A 21,221-nucleotide genomic window follows, 5' to 3' on the forward strand; every position below is an offset into this window, starting at 1 on the left:
ATTGTGACACCTGCTCAGCCAGCAGCCTCTTTGCTCCCCAATCCCTTTAGAGCAGCAACAGTCAGGGTGTGAGAGGGAGCACAGCCAGGAGGAGGCAGCAAGCAGGAGGTGGGAAGTGAGCAGGGGCTCCCAACACACAATACACAAATGCCCAGCTGCCCCAGTGCCACCCCCAGGGATGCAGCCTGTTGGCTCCTGCAGCCATGATGCTATCACTCCATCAGGGTAGCATGTGGGCCTGGCAATGCACATTTGTGGGCAGGCCCGTTTGGGAGGCCTGTGCAAGAAAAGGGGAAATGGCCCCTTCCCACTGCATAAAGGCTTTTTTCAAGCTGAAAAGGGGTAGGTAGCAGCAGCGGGGGCCGGGCAGAAAAGGGGCAGGTGGCATGTGTTCCACTGCTGTATCACAGGCATAGAAAGGAGGGAGGGTGAAGGGAGTTTTGCCCCCCTCCTGATCGCGCTCCTGAGCACCAGGGCACAACTGCTGCTCGTGACCCCCCAGAGTGCAGTACTCCTCCCCTCCTAAGCACTTCCTAGGGAGAATGAGACAGAGACACGGCCCTTCCTGCCCCTCCCTGCTGACCAACAGAGCTGGCTGGGCATGCAGTGGGGAGCAGGCTGCACTCCGGGAAGAGAAGCAGCAGCAGGCACACTCCCCTGGCTGGGTAGCATATGTGGACATAGCAGCTCTCAGAGAGTGTGTGTGTATCATGTGACTGTGGGAGAGACTCAGGGAGTCCCTTTCTTCTAACACTGAACAAGGAACTTTATTCAAATAAGGAAACATTTTTAACCCTCAGCTTTACCTGTAGCCTTTTGCTTCCAACCTCCCCAACCCCTTCAGCAGGAAGCCGGACAAGATTTAAAGAAACAGTGCATGTTTTCACGCTGTACTGTGGCACAAGGTGCGGGTAGCGGCAGGAAAGAGGCAGTGTTGTGGGGAATGATGTCGAGGCACTTGGCTGTGTGTTCCACACCATACTACTGGGGCAAGTGACGGAATTCCTCTGCTGCGCTCGCTGCCTGGCACTGAGTGGGAGAGGTAATGAGGCGTTGTCATGAGGACTGGATTGTGCACTAGACACTTTTTCAGATGCCAGAGGGGAAGACAGGCAGTGGGAGGGCACAGGATGCTGGGCAATGCATGCTGAGTGGGTCCCAACAGGAAGCTGGGGGAGAATCCCTGGGAAGGGAGGCATGAGGTGCTGTGTTGTGCCCCGCCCCAGGGGAAGGGGATCTATAGGATGGGTTTGTACTGCACAGAGCACTCTGTGTGGGCAGCAGTTAAGTACTAGGGGAAGGGAGCTCTACACTGCGGGCCAGGGTGCTGAGTGCTCTGCTGTGAGAAGCTGCAGGAGATGGCTGTGTGCTCTGCCTGCTGTGTGGGTGGCAGGCAGGAAGAGAAGCAGTGGGAGAGGGTGTTGGTCTCTGCAGTGTGCAGCTGCACCTTATGGGGGTAGGGGAGCTGCGGGAGGGAGAGGACACGGGGCTATTCTGTGAATGTGATGGGCCGCGCATAGGCTGTGCAGGGGAGAGGGGCGTGGGGGTTGTGTGAGTTGGGCTGCGTGCACCGGGTGGGGACGGGAGCTGCAGGAGGGAGGGGCACAGGGCAGGCGATCTGGGCACAGGATGGGTGGGGAAGAAGCAGGGAAAGGGGGTGGGGGGCTCTGTGCCCAGGGTGGGTGGGGGAAGGCGGGGGCTCTGTGGCCAGGGTGGGTGGGGGAGAACAAGGGAAAGGGGGTGGGGGAAGGCGGGGGGCTCTGTGCCCACGGTGGGTGGGTGGGTGGGTGGGGGAAGGCGGGGGGCTCGGTGCCCAGGGTGGGCAGCAGAAGTCGTTGGGGCGGGGGGGGGTCACGCTCTCTCCTGACCCGCCTGGGAGGAGGGGCCGGGCCCGGCCGGGCCGGGCCGGAGGGCAACGCGTGGGTCGCCGCGGGGGGCTCCGCGCACTGTGCCGGCGGCGGCGGCGGGCGGGCCTGGCAGCAGCGGCCCAGGGGACGGGGACGGGGCCGGCGACGGGGAGGAGGGGATGTGACGCGACACGCGGGGCGCTCGCGGTGCATTGTGGGAGTGGACACGGCCGCGCTGTGTTGCCGATCGACCAGTTCCATTCCAGTTCGCACGGCAGCGGCTGGCTGAGGCTGAGGCTGAGGCTGAGCCCGGGGGCGGGCGGGGCGACGGACGGACGAGGGGACAGGGGACATCTTGCTGCTGCGGCTGGAGGACGCTGCCGCCGCCGCCGCCCTGTAAGTCGTGGGGCCGGGTTCGCTCCCAGCAGGCTGGGCTGGGCTGGGCTGGGCTCGGCAGGGGGGTGGTCGCACAGGCGAGCTTCACCTGTCATCGGGCGGGTGTGGGGGAGGGGACGGGTTCCTGTCACCTTCCCCCGGCTCGAGGGGGGCTCCCCCTGGCAGCGGGGTCTCGCTCCGCTCCGGGGAGAGCCCAGCCGGGGCTTGATGCCCTGCGAGTTCCCGGGCAGCCGGCTCCGCAGCAGAAGAGCGGCTGGGATCCATCCCTTCCTGGGAGTAAATGGAGAGGGTTGCTCGGGGGAAGGGAGGTTGGCTTTTTCTGGTTCGTCTTGCATAAAACCTGGACATCACCCCCCTTCTCCGCGGGCTGGGGGGCAGTGGGATTTCCTTGTGTATGGACCCTCACTCGGGGTTACGGGATTCAGGTTGGAATGAGTCCAGTGAATTACAGTGTGCCACACACACACACACGCAGAGATTTAAATGAATCAGTGGATGTTGGAACAAGCTCTCTTCTCCCTCCACCCCCCATACACACACACACACTTTCCTCTTTCTCCTTCCCAGCTCGGGTCATTGGGCAGGAGAAGATAATGTGTAGCGACTGCAAAAAAAAGAATGGCTGAAGAACAGTGGAAGACATTTTTGGTACATTTCACTTCAGGCGGAGGAGACAATGGCACGAAGTTGTTTATGATTGCAAAACAGGAAGGACTTAGTTCTTTCTAGGCTAGGTGGCATTTTAAAATCATAGGCGGAGGAACCTCAGCGTGGAAGTAGTAAATACTGTAGAAGGAATGGACACCAGCACACATTATTTTAGAAGTGTCACTTCCTCTAAAGCCTGTACAGATCTTCTGGACAAACATCACACTCCATGTGGTGTGTTCCTGGATGTGGGTGTTTCTCACAGGGGCTACATCCTACCTGCATATATTGCATGCTGCAGGTTTCTCAGTCTGAGAGAGAAGGCATAAAACAAAATACCTGGATTTAACTGGAAAACTGAAGGGTATGCATGTAGGTATATAAAGGAGGTATATAGTAGTAGGAACAAATACACACAATTTCTGTGTCTTTAATCTCACAATAGTCTTTTTGTTTGCAATGCAGTCTTTAAAGTGACTTTTAGAAGGCCCCATTTAAATCTGTATCAGACAGTTGGGGCCAGATTTCATTCAGTTAAACTGGTGTAAATCTGAAGTGACTCCATTTATATTGGTATTGCACTGATTTTTTTAAAATATGTTGAATTATGATTTCAGATTTTACCATTAGAATGAATATCATTTTTCCTAAGATTACTGTATGGCTGGCTGTCACATAGCAACAAGTGTGTAAAGAACTTTACAGATGAGGCACCTCCTCCATTCCTAAGGGTTTGATAGAAATAAATGAGCCAAATAGCAAGTGAGTCTGTAACTGGAGAATGAACATCTGGCTTCTTATGCACATAATGGAAATAAAAGATTTAGACACAAATAAGACAATTACAATTTCTCTGATAATCCTATTTCTGTTATTTTAAATGCTGTTGGTTATTGGGAGAATTTATACTGAGTAAACAGCATCTGTGGAGTCAATAAATACAGGACAATTCCCCTAGATAGCTTTTTGGTTTGATTTTGATTTTTTAAGCGGTTGAAGGAATTACCTTTAAATAGTTTAGGGCCAAATTTTAATTCCAGGGCATTTTGTTATGCTATAACATGGCAAAAATGGTGTAAACAAAGTGAAAACTTATATTCCTGAGTGAAAATATATAAAATATAATATAATATAAAATATTATTTTGTCCATTGAGCTGAATGTAAACACCAGGCCAAATTCTGCTCCAGCTTTACAGTGGTGTAATGGAGAATTTGACCAAGTGACATTAACACTGGAAGATATTTGCAGGTGTTCCTGATTTTAGCTTAGTGATAGCAGAAGTATAACTGCTGCAAACCTCAATGTATAGAAATCAAACTGTCAAACATTTATATAAAGTGAAATGAAAATTCTCTTGGTTTTGCAGGGCAAATTCTGCTGAATAACATGGAGCTCCTTAAAAAGACCCTTTCTCTGCAGGACAGTTGAAATATTAACACTCCAGAACAGTAGTTTGGATCCAAATTTCCCTCTCTCTCAAAATAAGGAAAAGGTGATATTTATTTTGCCCTGCTGTCTAAAGGCACCAGGCAGCCCATTATTCTAGGTACATAACTAAAAGATGCCTCCCCCCCTGTCCTGCATGCTTACAATGTAAATATATGATAAGCAACTACAGTTGGGGGAAAGGAGAAGGCCTCAGAATTTTAAGATCTTGCTGAGAAGAAGATCTTGCCCAGTCAGAAATCTGAGCCGCGTTATGCTTGAAAAGAGACACAGGCTTCCCAGAGATCCAAGTTGCACAAGGGGAACAAAGCTACTGCACCCCCTGTGAAGAGGGTGCAACATTTTGCTCCCCTCTTTACCCAACGATCCCTATTGAATGTTGTTGGGGTGGAATAGGAGGGAGGGATGGTCCATGATTCCACCACCTTCTCCCTTCCCAGCCCATATTGGAGAGACTAACACTAGCATTCACCTTATATCATTCTTACAGTCAAAGGAGTAAGTTGAGCGTGAGGATCACATTGTGTCTAGCATCTACTCAAGGGCAGGTCCTTGTATCCTCTCACCCATTTGTGCACGTACATGTGCACAGGACCAGGCAGTGTTATTGCTTATTTTTAAACTTATTCTACCTCTGGTTTTTGGCTGAGAAACATCAACTCTTCATTGCATTTTTGCCTGCTTTCAAAATATTGGTTGTGGTGGAGGAATTTCAGAAACATTCTTTCACTGAAACACATTGTCTTTCAGGACATACATTTCCAATTCTTAAATGGTTCAATGATTTAAAGTCCTTTCTGTCTTAATTTTATGCCTGCTCTTGTACATACAGCTTTTCTCTTACAAGAGGCTTCTTTTTTCCCCAGTGCCAGCATTCCCAACAGTGGTCAACGAGACAATAGTATTTACATTTGTCTATTTGTGGCAAGAAATGCCCAGCTAAGAATCATAGCACACTGCTAATACCATTCACACACAGTCTTCTTTATTAAAAAGGGAACAGTTACCTAAATATCTTGGAGCTATGGCAAAAGCTCTTTTGTCAATACACTAAAATTGTGCAACTGTTTTCATTCTTGCACACAAATTTAGTGGAAATAAAATGACCATTAGTTTAAAAAAAAAGTAACAGTTATCTATGTTGGAAATACTTGGACACTTTCTTTTGTTATTGAACATCAGTAAAATGGACAGCCTAGAGCACTGTAGTTGAGAAGGAGAATTTGTCTTGATAGAGTTTTTCTATTGATGTATCCATTTTTAAACTGTATATTTTGGTGTAATGCTTTTTAGATGAGAAATTAACGTCGTAGTAGTAGTACACGGGATTTGTGCCCATTCTTGTTACTTGATTCTTCCATACTGATCTGCTGCCTCTTCAGAGGCCAAAAATAAAAAGTTATTGCCTCAGTAGAGCACTTATTTTCATCTGAAATCACACTGATACATCAAATCATTGCTTGCTTACTTGCTGATAACCCTATTTATTATTTGTATTACTGTAGCTCCTATAAGTCTTAGTCAAGGACCAGGAATCCTATTGTACTAGGCTCACGTATTAGAGACCATTTTATTCATGCTTGATAGACATTGTGTTTTATAAAGTATTCCTAACTAGCTTCTGATTAGCTGAAGCATAGAGCAGTCTGCTGTGAAAGATGATCAGAATGCAGCTTTTCAAGAGTAGTACAGTGAGCAACTATTGCTGTAATGCATCAATATACATCAGATGGAATGACAGCATTTACATTGTTAATCATGTGGGATGATGGAAAGAAAATGAACAGTGTTGCAACAGAATTAATCTCTGCTAGTGCAAAAACAAACATCTCGCTTTTTCTTTGATGTTGAGGGAAGGAAGGTGGGAAAGACAAATGCCTCTGCTTCATCTTGACACATATCCAGTTGCAGGAGAACATTATAATCTGTGACAACAGTCCCCTTGATATGCTTATATAAAAATCTAATGAAATCTGTCATCTTTGTTTAGCGAATGCAATTAACATGTGGATGTAAGCATCTAATCAGACTAGTAACTGCCTCCGACCTGATTAGTATGAATCCTACTTGCTCCACTAAAATAGTCATTTAGAGTCAGCACTTGATGACTATTAATAGCAAGTTATTAGCTTGACCCTCTTGCCAGACATTTAGTATTAGCTAAACTATTGTCAAAGGCAGGGTATTACCGCCACCTGAGACTATGTACTTTTTTACCAAGACGTGCAATGTGTGCTATTAAGAATTGTATGAAGCTTAGGCTTTCAAACAAGAAAGACATCAGTGTGCGTATGGAATGTGTTATAAAGTGTGCCTTTTACTGCAGCGTATGTATTCTTCACGTACAGTGTTGAATCCAATCAAGAATATCCTAGCCAGTTTCAAGTAGGAATTAAAAAAAGTAGAGCTGAATTATCCTGACTTGCAACATTGAGCCTATGAATTTAAAGCTGACTCACATTGTTGTAGGTTAGAGAACAGTAAGGCCCATAACTTGTGTTATTCTTTTCTTTATTATTAGTTATTTTGATGGGGTGATGGAATCCTTCTTTCTTAAGGTTTGATGATCAACTCAAATCAATGAGAGTCTTACCATTGCCTTTGATAGTTATTAGTGTAAATGTTAAGTTTTAACAAAATACAGGGCAGAATCACTGTCTGAGGGATTTAACTCATCTAGTTTGTCTTTATCCTTGACCCAGAAGTATCTGTAATATAAATCACATACTTTTTCTCTATGCCAGTGTGTCACAGTCAGAATAGAGAGTTGTATTCCCTGCTCTTTGAAGGTCCTGCACATTTGGGGAAGTTTGCCAAATATTGCATTGGAAATGCAGTGGAGATAGATAAGGAATGGGCCTATTATACATATTCTCTGAATTTTTTTCAAATCATATAACTGTTGTGCATGCTATGAAGTTCCTTTTGATTAGCTTTACCTTGTGTGACCACTGACTAGCAGTGATACAGCAAACTGCTCTAGGTTTCATTAAAGTTGGCAGCATTTCAGAGTTTCTAGTTTTACAGTCAAACTGTTTGCGAGCACCATGTAAAGTACAAATAGAATTTTCTTCAGTATCAGACCTCCTGCCATTCTCTGTACATCTATATTTTTCACTAAGTCTTTATTTTGGTCATTGCAAGTTAAATCCCTCTTTTGCCTCATGCCCTCTACTCTCTTCCAATGATGTACAAGTTCTACAGCCTGATAAGCACAAATCCATAGTTAAAACTTTAAAAGATCACTTCCATTCTAAGTCGTATTTTTATCCCTTTTAAGTTAAGCAGATACCAGAATAAAGGAGAGCATTGGAGTTTTAACTAGGAATTCCCTACAACTTTTTTCATTTACAAATCGAGTAATTCCATGTATACATGAAACAAACATATCCTTCCTCTCTGGCTTGCACTATATTTTTCTGATTACCTAATCAGTGGGTTGTCTGATCACCTCACATGTTTCTTTGACTCTCAGTCCATGGTTACCATTAATGTTAGTTGGAGCTACTTGTGGTCATCAAGTGGAGAATAACCTCTGGAGTTTGCAGAAGTAGAGTTAAAGCAAGTTCATTATGGAAAAAATTCTACAAGTGTCTATATATATCACTAGTAGTTGAAATCCCATGCTGTCATATGGATGTGGCAGTTGGACCAAGTAATCCACCATCTGTGCAGTCTTCCTCATACAGCCAATGAAACTGTTGCAGTCAGACTAGCTGTAGCGTAATGGTGGTTGGTTGAGTTATCTCTGATATCACAATGGTCTAGCATTCTTGTCATGGCATAGATACATACCTTACTGTCGCACAGGTGTAAATCAAACACAATATAGCTGAGAACTCAAAAATTGAATGATAACAGACCACAGATCCCAGTGACGATTGAACTTGTTCTGAACAAAAGAGCTCCGAACCATGCTTCAAGCTGTTTCTATCACTTCACACTGACTCAGACATTTTAGACTTCAGAGTGACACACAGAGTGACAATCCTGGAATTTTGTTATATAGATTGCATCTTGAAGGTGCTTACTACCAACATAAAAGCCTTGAATGGGTTATATGGAATATACTACATTAAAGGGAAGATTATCCCAGTGACCAAGAACTGCAAGATGGGTTGGAAAGCCCCAGTCAAGCTCTTTCCTGGTGATTTTGCTCTAGCATGATAATGGCAGTTGAATTGAATATGATAGTAAGTTAACAACAAACTTAGCATCACTCAGATAGACTATATATGGAGACAATGAGGTATGGTACAGTCTGTTTCCACATATGAAGGAAATTACTTTCATAACTCACATCTCCATCTCTCATGAGCTGAGTCTTTTCCCTTGGTAGTAGAAATAAAAGTGTAATGCCATGTGATGCCATTATACTGCAAATTGCAGCACTTTACCACAACAACCTGTGTATGTCTTCAGTTTATATTTTAAAAAATCAGATGTACTGTATTTAATTACAATTCAGTCAAAATATCAGAAAAATTCTCCTTTTGCTGCACACTTGACTTTTATAAATTGGGCTCCCACTGTCAACCTCGCTGGGCTAGACCATCCCCTCCCCCAAAGTAAAATCCACAGGAGATTTAGAAGATCCATTTAGGAGACCTAAATCTCATTTAAATCCATTTAGGAGCTCTATTGCAGGTTAGTGTGTTTCAAATTGGTGAATAGGAGGCAAACCCCAACCTGCTAATCCAGACTGGGCACTAAAAGAGATGCAAGGCCTGGAGCCACTCCATGTAAGCTGCTGTGGAGTAGCTGTGCAAAATAAACTTCAGCCCAGTGGGTGAGGTAGACTACATGGAACATTCATATATCACTGTCAGTTGGACGGTTAATGGGGGACAGAATTTATTCAGCTCCAGCAGTTTTGCAGAACTGGAAGTTTTGCTTCACAGGGGCCCTCTCTATAGCTGTGGAAGGCCCTAGATTTGCCTCTAAGTAAATAAACACCACTTAGAAGCAAGGATAATGTACCACAGTATGCCCTTTTTCCAGTTATTGTGTCAGTTAATGTTGAGTTTTCATTTATGACAGCAATTCATTATTAAATGTTGACTTCGCTAGTAAATATTCTGTTGTAGAGTTGGGAAAATGAAGTCTTGGTAGTATGGCATCTCAATACAGCCTCAACTAATAAATCCTTGCTGAGAGACTGTCAGATGTTTGCACATTTTAAATTGTGTGAATTAGCAAAGTTTACTTATATTTGTAAAGTAGCTGGTATTTTGTTTTCCACCAATAGCTGTGTCTGAAAACTATTGAAGATTTCAGCATAGAATAGTACATGCAATAAATGTTGCTTTGATTGAATTAGAAGTACTTTAGAACATGCCATATATTTTGTGGGTTTCATATTCTTTGTTTTCCATAAAGGCCATCTTTTTACACACCATAATTAGCCAGCTGGCAATGGAGACCTACTAGTTGGCCTCTGTTGGGAAGAAAAATTGTATTTCTACACTTTTGCTTTTCAAATAGAAAATGAGAGAAACTAAACCCAGTTTGTTTGTTTGTTTTTTTAACCCCCCCACCCCCCCCACTTTCAATTCTTTAGTTTAGTAAACACATGGATAATATTTTGTTAAAAGTTTGATGGAGTTATCTGTAGAATTGATGGGAATCCAAATTGAGACTATTGATTGTAAAAATAAAATATTTGCTAATAAGGTTATCATAGGTAGATAAATGTTTATTCCAAGTTAGAGCTGACAAAAAAAGCCTCACGCTGTTGCCTGCTCATAGCCAAGAGACAACACCACGGAGATGGCACTGTTTTAAATCTGATTATTTTGAAGCCTTGGTTTTCAAAGGGAATATAAACTAATTTGGGCAGTTTCCCAAAGCAACGAGGCCAGCTTTTGCTATCGTATTCACTGATGAGCTGTTATGGCAACTGACTCAGTTTGGTGGAAGCTAAGAGAAGTGTTTTGATATTTTTTCCCCTCCAAGGTTGTCTAACTTTGGATTTGAACAAGTCAGTTTCATAATGCCAATATAACCTGTGTCAAAGGTAATAGTATGGAGCTAGATTTTGTTTGCCTTTAGCAGGCAATAAAACACTCATTGATTTCACTCAGTCTTTCAGGCAGGTATTGAATTGTTGAGGAATAGAGCCCTCTGTGAAAGTGGGAGGGAAAGGGAATTTTCATTATGTGTTTAAAATAAGGTCTTAGTCATAAGAAGTAATCTTGATTTGAGATTTATGCAATCTGGAGCTCAATGACTAGTTGAGATTTGAAAGTCTGCAAGGCATGTCAGCACACATCAGAAATCATATAACCAACATTGCAGAATTTAAAAAATATGGTTGGATTAACCTGTTTTGCCTAATTTTGAACTCAATCATTGTGTGTTCAGACATTTGACACAAATGTTATTAGGTTTCTGTTCCACTGTAGACAGGTTGCACAGAAAAAAAATAATCCAGTAGAAGAAAAGAATGAAAAATGGAGCAGAGAATTGGCGGAATGAAAAATAAACGAACTGTGAAAAAAGGAGAGAAAAATTTTCATCGAAAAGGACACCATATACCTTGTCTAAAGGGTGCCCATATTTGCCAGACTGGATTTGGGGCAGGAGATGGAAGACCATGGGGTTCTATCACTAATACACCATTGGTTTCCCTCTGGATAATAAAATATATTTTTTAAACTGCATCTCCTTTCTGAGGAAAAAATCTCATTGCTACAGGTATATTACACGGGGGAGGAAATCATGAACTAGTTCTGCAAACCACTAGCTCCTAACCGCACAAAAAATAGTTTGGGAGTCTGGGAGCTCTCAATCTCTGAGAGGCTTTGCCTATTTCTGTTTAAAAGTTATACTGAAAAAATCAAAATGTAGAAAAGCATTGGGCAGAAGTAGCAGCAGCAGGTATTGCAGTAAACTAAAATACAGTTATAAGACATCTGTCATGTGTGTATAGACTAGTTATATTAGGGGAAGAAAGTAATCAGATTGAAGTTGATCAAATTCCTCAAGGTGATGTCTTAGTGCTCTGAACATCACTTTGGAGGTAGCTAGATTCTGTAGGTTCATCTCATCCTTTTATCTTTCCAAAACAGATAAACTACAGGAGTTATAGTTTATTATGCACGGGTCTTTTGGGGAACTTAAAACTGAGGGGTGCTGTTCTGCAGGAACATAGAATCATACCAATGAAGGGCTGGAAGGGACTTTGAGATCATCTCTAGTCCATTTCCCTGCGCTGAAGTAGGACCTAGACATATGTTGCTTCCAGGCCTTTAAGGTACATTAATTTAATCTGGATAGGCATTAGTGCCAGGCATTTACCTAGTTTTGTACAAACACAATCATGGTAAATGCACGTGCACATTAGCAGCACAGTTGTGTACTGTAGTTGTTTGAAAACCCAGCCAACGGCCTTTTTCTATAAGCGTAGAGATTTGCTGTGTCTTTGGTCAAAATTTCCCCTCCCTTCACTCAAGCCCTGTTTTACAATGACTACCATGTTCCACCCCAGAGATGGCTACATTCAGTGATATTTATCTCTGGTGAAATCCTTTAGGATCTTCAAGGATGAGAGTACGTTCTAGAATCTAGATGAACAATAAGAGGTTTGATTTCCCACCAGCCAACAGACATTTTGTATTTATAAACAAAGTTATGGCAAGTAAAGTAAACCATTTTAAGGAACATCCAGTATGGAACAATTTGTAAAACCTTACGTGGAACTCTTAAAAAAGGCCACCTCTCCATATGTTTTAGGCACCTTTGACATAACTCAGAAATGCCTATCTCAAGGTGACAATCCAGGGTAGCTAAAGTTCAGCATATGACATTTTAGCAGTCAAAAAATCTGTTGGTTTCATTTCATCACTGAGTTACTCTTGCATCTTTGGGAAGAGTACAATAGTCATCAGAAAGCATTAAGTTTGTTGTATTCCTTACTGGTTACCTTATCTCTTCCTTTGTTTATAGTGTGCTGTTCTAGACCCAATATAGACAATGTCCAGCAGGGGTGGAAAGAAGAAGTCAACCAAGACTTCCCGCTCAGCGAAGGCTGGAGTCATATTCCCCGTAGGAAGAATGCTACGTTACATTAAGAAAGGTCACCCGAAGTACAGAATTGGTGTTGGTGCCCCAGTGTACATGGCTGCTGTACTTGAATACCTGACTGGTAAGTTTAACAGAACAATGCCAAATAGCATCAGTGAGAATTAATGATGCACAAATAGAATTCCTACAATATACAAGCAATCAGAAGAAAATGGCTCTACTGATTTATGAAAGGCAAAATAGCTGTGCCTAAAATAAGAGCTAGTTTGATAGTACTTATTGGCTCAAACTACCAGATCCACACCTAGATCTAAAATTATTTATTTTGCAGGCATTCCAATCCAGGATTTTGGTTTAGTCAGTTATAAAATCCTCATCTTATGCATGTCCTTTCTGAAGGATTCTCATTGACCTCAGTGAGGGTTAGTTGAGCCATCAACTCCTGTTTGCTCCCATTCTTGCACCTAATCTTTTTGTTTACATTGCATTTGTCTGTTAGAATGTAAGTTCCTTTGGGCATGTTTATACAATGCTGTGTACACTTACAGCATTGCACAAACATTAGATTTTTCTTAACTTCCAAATTCATTACTTTTTGGAGGTGAACTGATCATTTTTGCTGAGTATGAAGTTAAGACGTGCTTTACTGTTAGATTTAATCAGCAAGCTTGTGCACTTTGTCCAGCTGTACCAAATCAGCACAGCTTACTTTCATTTGTAGTCTTTCTATTGAGCACCTTAGAAGCAATTAAATTATCCTCACAATGCCTTAGTGAGGTAGGGAAGTATTATTTTCCCCATTTTACAGATTAGGACTTTGAGTTGCAGAGACATTAAGTAACTTTCCTATGATTTCATAGGATGTGGCAGAACTGAAAATAGATCCTGGATCTCCCAAGTCCAAGTGCAGTACCTTACTTACAAGACAGTCCTCCCTGAAGCCTCAGAAGTTTCACATTTGCTTCTCCCTCAGGAATTAACTCAAAATGAAACAAGTGTAAACTTTCAGTTTTTAGGCTAATAAGCTTGACGTACACTGAATTTAAACAATCAAGAATAAACCACATGCTCAGATTGGCTTATGGATCCTGTGCATATATGTTGGAAGCTCCAACAAGAATCAAGATTCACCAGTGCCAAATTGGTGCAAGAGCTCTGAATTACTTAGCAGTAAATGAAAAACCTGCTTTGGTTCTCATCTCTCTCTGTCAGCCCTTCCACATAGTACTTGCTTCATTTGGTCCTCAGGAAGTGGTCAACACCTGACACTTTAGAGGAAGGTATGCTATCTCTCTAATACATTTGATCAGTTGTGCAAGGAGAGGAGGAGGAGTTAGTATAACTGCCTTCTTATAAACCTAGCAGCGAGCAGTAAAGCATGTAGCTTAAACCTGGGGGAAGTTTTTTAAGTTAAATTGATGTAGCTCTCACCAAGAGTACGCCTGCTTGTGGTGATCTCAGAGCAGCTGCAGACACTACCATATAGCCAAGGCTAGCGGTAGGAGACAGAGTGCAGTCTAAAAGCTTTCTCCTACAGTTTTTTTTTTTTTTTTTTTTAAAACCTCAAAAGGAACTTGCAACACATCAAATTCAAAACTTTAAGGGGCATGTGTATACTCAACACTGTTCCTCCTTTGGTAGCAGACAACCGCTATGAGGCATGTCGGTTGACCAAAATACCAATAGCATGCCTGACTTTTAGGCCTGCCACACTTGAGAATGGGGTCTTTCTTTGGAGCATAATTTTCAAAACAAGAAACTTAACCAATTGATTGGTGATTTTGTCAGGCAGTGGTTCATTTCTTTAAGTAGCTATAGTACTGGTTTGTAGAGTTTGTTGGTAATTGTTGCTGCACTTTTAAGTGAAAATTTAATATACTTTAAAAAATTGAATAGATACCACATGGATAATGTAAATGACTTAATTCATGTTCAAAAGACCACATATGCTGCCAGAAACCATCAGTTACCTCATATTGAATAAATGTCTAGAAGGAAAAAAATACTATAAAACAACTCTAATTTGCCACACTTGACACAAACTTTGCTACTAGTGAGATTCCAGTTGGAACAACAGGGTTATCAGGTGTCAAAACTAAATGGACATGTAACTCTGTAGTAAAGTGTTCATACTGTCAGCCTGTTTTTGTGCTACTCATATGCTAAAAATCAACCCACCAAATGTTGTTGTAGTTTTATATTTTAATCTTCCTATAATATTTTGAATTACCTTAAGTAGTTTCATAGATGCTCTTCTCTTCAATCCTACCAGAATTTTGCCTCTCTTAATGGAATCATTCAGCATATAGATTTAATTGTACTAAGCTACTGTAAGTTCCTAACTCCTGAGAGCATTCTGTGTGTTTTCTGCACCTCAAAGTATTTTATTTTCAAGAGGGGAGCATGATAGTACTAATGGGTCTTCTCCCTACCAGCCTTTTAAGTGGTGTTAGAACAATTTTCTGTGGCTTCTGTTTATTAGTACTTCTGTTTATGCAGCCCACTGTTGTTTGTCTGCTTTTCACTGGTGGTTCATTTGGCATGTTGCCTGCCAGCCCCTGAGAATTGAAGCAATATAGGGACCAGTAATCTAAGGGAGTAATTGGTAGTGTGCCTGCTTCATGTGAGTAGACTATATTTCCATTACCTTGTTTTTCTGCTAGCCACAAAAGCTTCCCTGCTTTTCTATATTTCCTTGCAGATTGATTCTTGTCTTGTGCTGGATTTCTTCTTTAAAAGAGCTCTCAAACCCCATAGATTCCCATTGAAAGAAATCATAATGCTAAGCACCCCCCAATGAAATACTCTGTAAGAAAGAGAGGGCTTTGAATGCTGTCTTTTTAAGCAGAGTAATACAGGTGTGCTTGAGGCAGTGCTAATGAGTAGCACATGTTAGCAGTTAAATGCTTGATTTGAAGGCTTTCCAGGGCAGGGATAGCTTAGGGACTGGAGAATAGAGTGAAAAAGGGAAAGGTGTTTTTTTAACAGGGTGCATTCTGGGAAATCTGGCTGAAGGGGTTAAAAGCCCAGCTCCTAAAGAGATGACCCTTGAAGGAAGAAATGAGAGTGAGCTAGCTAATTAGTTTTTTGTAATTTTTTTAAGTTTAGGGTTTTCTTATACATTTATGTAAATTATCTTTACATTTTAAAAGCCCTATAAGCATAAAGGAGATAGACTAGTCTATACCAAAGCAAATATGTTCTCTACACTAAATATTGTACAGATAGTGTTAGAATTCTTTTGCTGTAGTTGTATATCTCTTCTTGCTGTATGTGATAGTCTTATATACCTAATTTCTAACATTTTTTTCTCCCCTTTTTTTAATTGTGACAGTTCTGTAGCTGTCATGTTTATTTGTATCTGACATGGCTGTTCTTGTACTCCATTTGATCTGTGAACTCTACAAACTTTATATTATTGGTATACTCCTAGGCTAAAGGTGTCTTGTGTTTTCTGCTAAAAAGTAGAAGAGAAATATAGGAGAAAAAAATTAATTGCCACTCAAGCCTTTTAGTTAAATGGAATGCCTAGAAACTTTTTCTGTATACCCTAATAGCTTTCAGCAAGTGGCATCATTTTAAAAAAAGTTATGGCTTTTATTTCAAAGGGTAATCTGAAGAAGCTTACTATGTCAGTGGGTGTTCTGTGAATAAATGGAGAATGTTAATATCCATCTCTAAAATAGAGGAAGAAACATGGCATAATGGAGATGAGAAAATGTAAAAATGCAACGGGGGCAAAGTATACAGAAAGGGAAGCAGAAATGATGGCACTAGAAAGCAGAGATCCAAAGAATTATGTAAAAAGGAGGAGGAAAAATAGGACAGAGAGACAATTAACAGAAAAGATTAATGCAATTTTGAAATTAGTTTTTGTACATGCTAATTATGGCTCTTCTTTTAATCATTTAGCAATCAGACTAGTTTAAAAGCACAGTAGACCTGGGCCCAAATTGCAGTCTAATTTTGGAGTTAGATCTGAACTTGCCCAAAATTTGAGTATGCAGACCTGAGGTTTTAGTAAGGCTGATTATAGTTGAATCTTCTCTCTACAAAGTTCAGTCTGGGCTTTGAATTTCCTAAAGTTCACAGCTACTTAGACTTAGGGTTCTGATTTGAGATCCCACTTTACTTAAGAGGTTATTCTTTATCCTCTTGGCACCTAGAAGGATTGAGTGTTACTATGTTTGTACTAGCCCTTCACCCCAGATGTACTGTATCAACGTATTGTATTTTCATCTATTTCTTCTCTGTCCCTTATCCTGATGCTTTCCAAACTATATATTTTATTTTCTGCCTTTCATTACTTACACGCACCACCACTAACAAGGAAGACCATACATTGCACTGATGCTACAGCAGCCCCTGTATTGCATCTGGTTTGGGTCATTTTGAACTCAACATGTAATTTTGCCATGCCATGTTTCAACCTGAGGGATTGAAAATGTACCATGAGTGTTCTAGCAGCTCCTTTGCAACGGCTGTCCAGGGTAGGTCCCCCACATTGGGGGAGGGGAAGGATACACTTTACTGGGGCCTGGAGGCCCGGCCCTGGCTGCAACCCCCATTACCATGAGGAAAAAATTGAGGCTAAATTGTAGATCATGCCTGAGAACATTTATAGAAACTTCTTTCCCTGTATCTATTGTCCAGATCTTGTGAGATTTGCTGGAGCCAATCAGAAGCAGTGTTAGAGCAGTCTCAAGCGACATTCTGAACAGTGAGTTGCTGAGCCTGATGGTCTAGCCCAAGCCCTTCTCTAGAACAGAGAGTGTGTGCTTGTGCAGTTCAACGAGGACTTGTAGTCTGAGACTGACAGACACAGATTTGTGCTCCTCTCTGTGATGTGACATGGTCTAACAGTCCTAGACTTCCTTGTGCATAGGCAGGAGGGAGGGACAGCTGGTGGGAGGGGCAAAGCAAAGCACCATAAGACAGTGGGAGCCAGTGCTGCTGCTTCTTCTGGTAGGATTTGCAGGCCCAAAATATATGAGAGTAAGTGTCTAATTCACTCACAGTCACACACACCCCGCATACTGCCATGTCTGATGGTGGCTATAAATACAAATCAGGCAGCCAGAAACATAAGGAGGTAAAGGAAAGGGAACTAAAAGAAGCTAAAGGATACCAATCTATCCTCCAGTTTTTCAAATCGGACAAGGCCTTTCTGCAGTCAGGCCATATACTAACTAGGGAAGTAGATGAACAAAATCAAGATGAAAATGATTTCAATGTAGAGACTGTGTCTGTGGCACTGGCAACTGATGACAAAGAAAAGTTGCCAGAACGTGCATCATGTGACTCCAATCTAATGCTTGAAGATAGTCAGTAGTATCACCATTAGCACCACCACATTCAGCAGGTTTACAAGAAGCAGGAGACAGTAGTGCTACACTATCTGATTCTTGTCTTTTCAAAGATCCAGGCTTATGGCCTGAAAACAAGATTCTATCCGTCAAAAAATTGTTCTATCTGGTGTCCTGACTTTTGAAGAAATGCAGAAGCTAGCAAAGTCAATGCCAAAAGATGTTGATGGGCATAATTTTCCTGAATTTCTTCTCAAATGTAAGACTTCTAACAAGAGAGAAAAGATACCAAGAGACTGGCTTGTTTGGAGTGCTACCAACCAAGCACTGTATTGTTTTCCATGTCAGCTGTTTCCTGAAGGGAGACTTAAACAACACAGTATGCTGGCAAAAAATGAAAGATATTCACCAATTGTGAAAAAATGGCATAAACTATATACTAAACTTCCTGAACATGAAAAGAGCATTGAACATAAAACTTGCTACTGCCAGTGAAAGCAATTACAGCGATCACTATCAGGTGGACATGGAGTGTACAGTGAGATTCAGAAACAAATATTAGCAGAAGCTATAAGATGGAAAGAAATATTGGAAGGATTGTTGGATGTTATCTTATTTCTTGCTTCATGAGGTTTAGCATTCCAAGGAGATAATAATCTGATAGGTGACCCATACAATGGTAACTTTCTTGGAACGCTTGAGATTATAGTTTTGGGGGCTAATTCATGATTTTTGCAATGAAAAAGGCCAGAAAAATAAAGCTTTAAAGTTAATTGGCCTAATTATAAAATGTTTGCAGTCACATTGATCCATTAGAATAAAAAAATCGAGACATTGACAGGATATAATACCTTTATAATGACCAAAAAGTTACAAAATAGTTAGGACTCTCAGGCCAGGTGTTATGTTAAACAAAATAGCAAAGGGGGGACATTTTTCAGAAATGTAGAATATGTAACAGTAATTTCAGAATTCAAACTTTTTTCATGGCTCATGAGATTGTATGTATGGGGCCTGTGTTACAAGTTTGTACTAGGTCTGAAAAAATTATGTGTGGGCCCTGGTCCAGGGTATATCTTCCCTGCAGCCTTTATTTTTCTGCAATAAAAAAGACAGAAGAAAAAGAAATGTATCATTCAATATACAATTTGGCTTCTGCTTTCAAGCTAATAAAACTACCTTCTTTATCTCACATTTCAGTACATTTGACGTCTGATATTTCGCTCAGGTCAGGCAAAATTCCTTTACTACTCTAAAAGTTGTATCATAAAATACTCATGCTTTTCAGCACATCCAACCTACACAGGTTTCTACAAACATCCTTAATGCCCATCTTTATCATACATTTCTTCCAAGAAAATAATATATAATATCTACTACACCCAAGAGGCTAAAGTGAGTGTGGGAGAAGGCATCTATTTATTTTGCCAAAGGTTCTGAGGCATGTGGCTATGAATACACCAGTCACATGCTAAAGGTGCAGGATGAAATGAGCACATCGGTTTTACATGGATACTTCAGATCTCATGTAGTCATTTTGTAATTCGTGGTTTATGACATCCCCATCTTTGATCCATGGCTAGTTCAGACAGTCCTGCCAAATACGCAGGGGATATAGGTCAGGACATCCAAAATAGTCATGTTCCAGAAGCAGTTATGTGTATTACAGACTGGTTCATGTGTTGGTAATAACATGTTGAGGAATTTGGATGTCTCCTCACTTTATCATGGCACTGGGGGTGGCATGTTGCTGGCTTCTCTCCCTTATCCTCTTTAGCAGGAAACTACAGTCCACCATGCCCACAGTTTCCTCTGTAAACTAGTGCTCCAGTCCAGTTGGCTTGGCATAAAAGATTAGGGCGGTCCAAGAAGTCACATACTGAATCTTGGATCTCACAGGTAGGAACTCCATTGAAATGATGTTGTATAAGTCCTTAGTTTTGCTTGAAGTGGCCTTGCCATACACCCAACCAAAAAACTTCTTAATAATTTGCAGGAGTTGTTACATCTGTATGTATTCTGACAGAAACAGATGTCCTTCACCCTCAAAAAATAAAATAGAAATCTCTTGAGCATTCTTTAAAGGCAGCAAGAAACAGTCCTGGGTGATTTTTTTTGTCAACTAGCCCCTCTACACAGAAAACTAGTTTCAGTTGCCAAAATGTCACAGCAGATGAAGAGAGGGAGAAGTGTATAAACCAGCAGGAGAACAGGAATACAGAAATAAATAGGACTTTTTAATTTATATTTATTCTGCACTTACTGAAGTCAGGTAAGAGACAGCTTGAAATGTCTGTTTTTCCCATTAAAATTCTTTTCCTTGACTGGATTTTATTGTCTATCCCTGTATTTTGTTAAAATATAAAACAAGTACCTTCTGAATTCCAGAGCTAAAATTCCATCTCCAGGGTTCTGGTGATTTGAGCTTTGTTCTCATGCGTTATGACGTCGCTAGAATCTCTCAGTGGAATTTCAGGTACTTCAAGTCAGTCGCTTGCTGTTTCTTCTTGATTCATTTTAGATGTGGCAAACTATTCCAGACCATTGACTGGCTGAAAAATAAGTCATGTTCAAGTCCAGTATGTTTAACTGCTCACCCCAAATGAGCACTTTGTATGATGTCCAAATTCATTAACTTGAATTGCTGTTCACCTCTTGAGTTCTGCTTGTTGCTAAACTGTACAGCCTCATAGACTAGGAATACAACTTAAAATATATTTTATTTTTCAAAGCAAATGCCCCAGTGCACTTTTTTTCTGAGGGTGGAGAGAGAAAGTGGGCAGCTTAGCATTTCACAATAAAAAAATCAATTGGTTGGAAGCAGTTTGGAGTTCCAAGTATTCTGAGGGTTACTATAAACAACTGCAACACATGAGGGGTAAAAAGATTTTAAAAAGTGAAAAATTATCCATTGACTGTGACAGTGTTCTTTTGAAATGCCTTCATCTCTAGTGTAATACACTTCCATTTAAACAAGCAACTTTTAAGCAATAATCCCATTTTAGGCTCTGCTGTGATACGATTGATTCTAGCGTAAACCATGAATGCCAACTCTGGATGTAAGCATGATCAATTTAAGAGATCTCGGGTCCCTGTGCCTCCTTCATCGTGAGAGAAACTGAGTATTCAGGGGAAACAGTGTCACTAACTATACACAAAGTGATGTCTAATGCCCAGTGTGAACAAACTGAAAAATAAAGAAAAATATGTTCCTCTAACTTCGAGTAATAGTTATTCTTTTCTTATGGCAACTTGAAATGCACTATTAAAGGTTGATGTCTAAATTTGTCATCTCCTCAAGGGATTTTTGGTTTTTGCCCTAAAAAGGACCATTTTGTTTGAAATTGTTGCTTGTTAGACCACAAGGCCACCGATTGGCAATCAGACACCACATTGATGACATTGGTCGTGCTGAAGCACTTACCAGGGAGGATTGGATGGAGGTTGCTTTCTTCCTCCCTTGAGTTGTGTAGTAATCTTAGCTGTCACTTGTAAACATTCACAGACAGATGTGATTTTTGAAGGTGATAGTGTCTTACACTGAATTGTG

The 21,221-nt window shown here is 41.2% G+C and overlaps 1 protein-coding gene across 6 annotated transcripts in view; it reads left to right on the forward strand.

The window, feature by feature from the left end:
- Positions 1-1,290: 1,290 nt before the first annotated feature.
- MACROH2A1 (macroH2A.1 histone) overlaps positions 1,291-21,221 on the forward strand; it is a 64,500-nt gene continuing 44,569 nt past the window's right edge. For 4 of the 6 annotated variants that reach the window (XM_067567134.1, XM_067567138.1, XM_067567137.1 and 1 more), the window contains exons 1-2: positions 2,095-2,243; positions 12,288-12,486. In XM_067567134.1, coding sequence (XP_067423235.1) covers positions 12,315-12,486 — 172 coding nt within the window. In that variant the 5' untranslated portion in view covers positions 2,095-2,243; positions 12,288-12,314. Of the gene's footprint in view, positions 1,383-2,094; positions 2,244-12,287; positions 12,487-15,388; positions 15,432-21,221 lie in introns of those variants that run through there. The other 2 variants (XM_067567136.1, XM_067567140.1) reach the window with 2 other exon arrangements.

Source organism: Emydura macquarii, unplaced genomic scaffold (assembly GCF_026122565.2).
Source record: "Emydura macquarii macquarii isolate MOO-44397 ecotype Brisbane River unplaced genomic scaffold, CSIRO-AGI_Emac_v2 contig_2768, whole genome shotgun sequence".
NCBI classification, from domain to species: domain Eukaryota; kingdom Metazoa; phylum Chordata; order Testudines; family Chelidae; genus Emydura; species Emydura macquarii.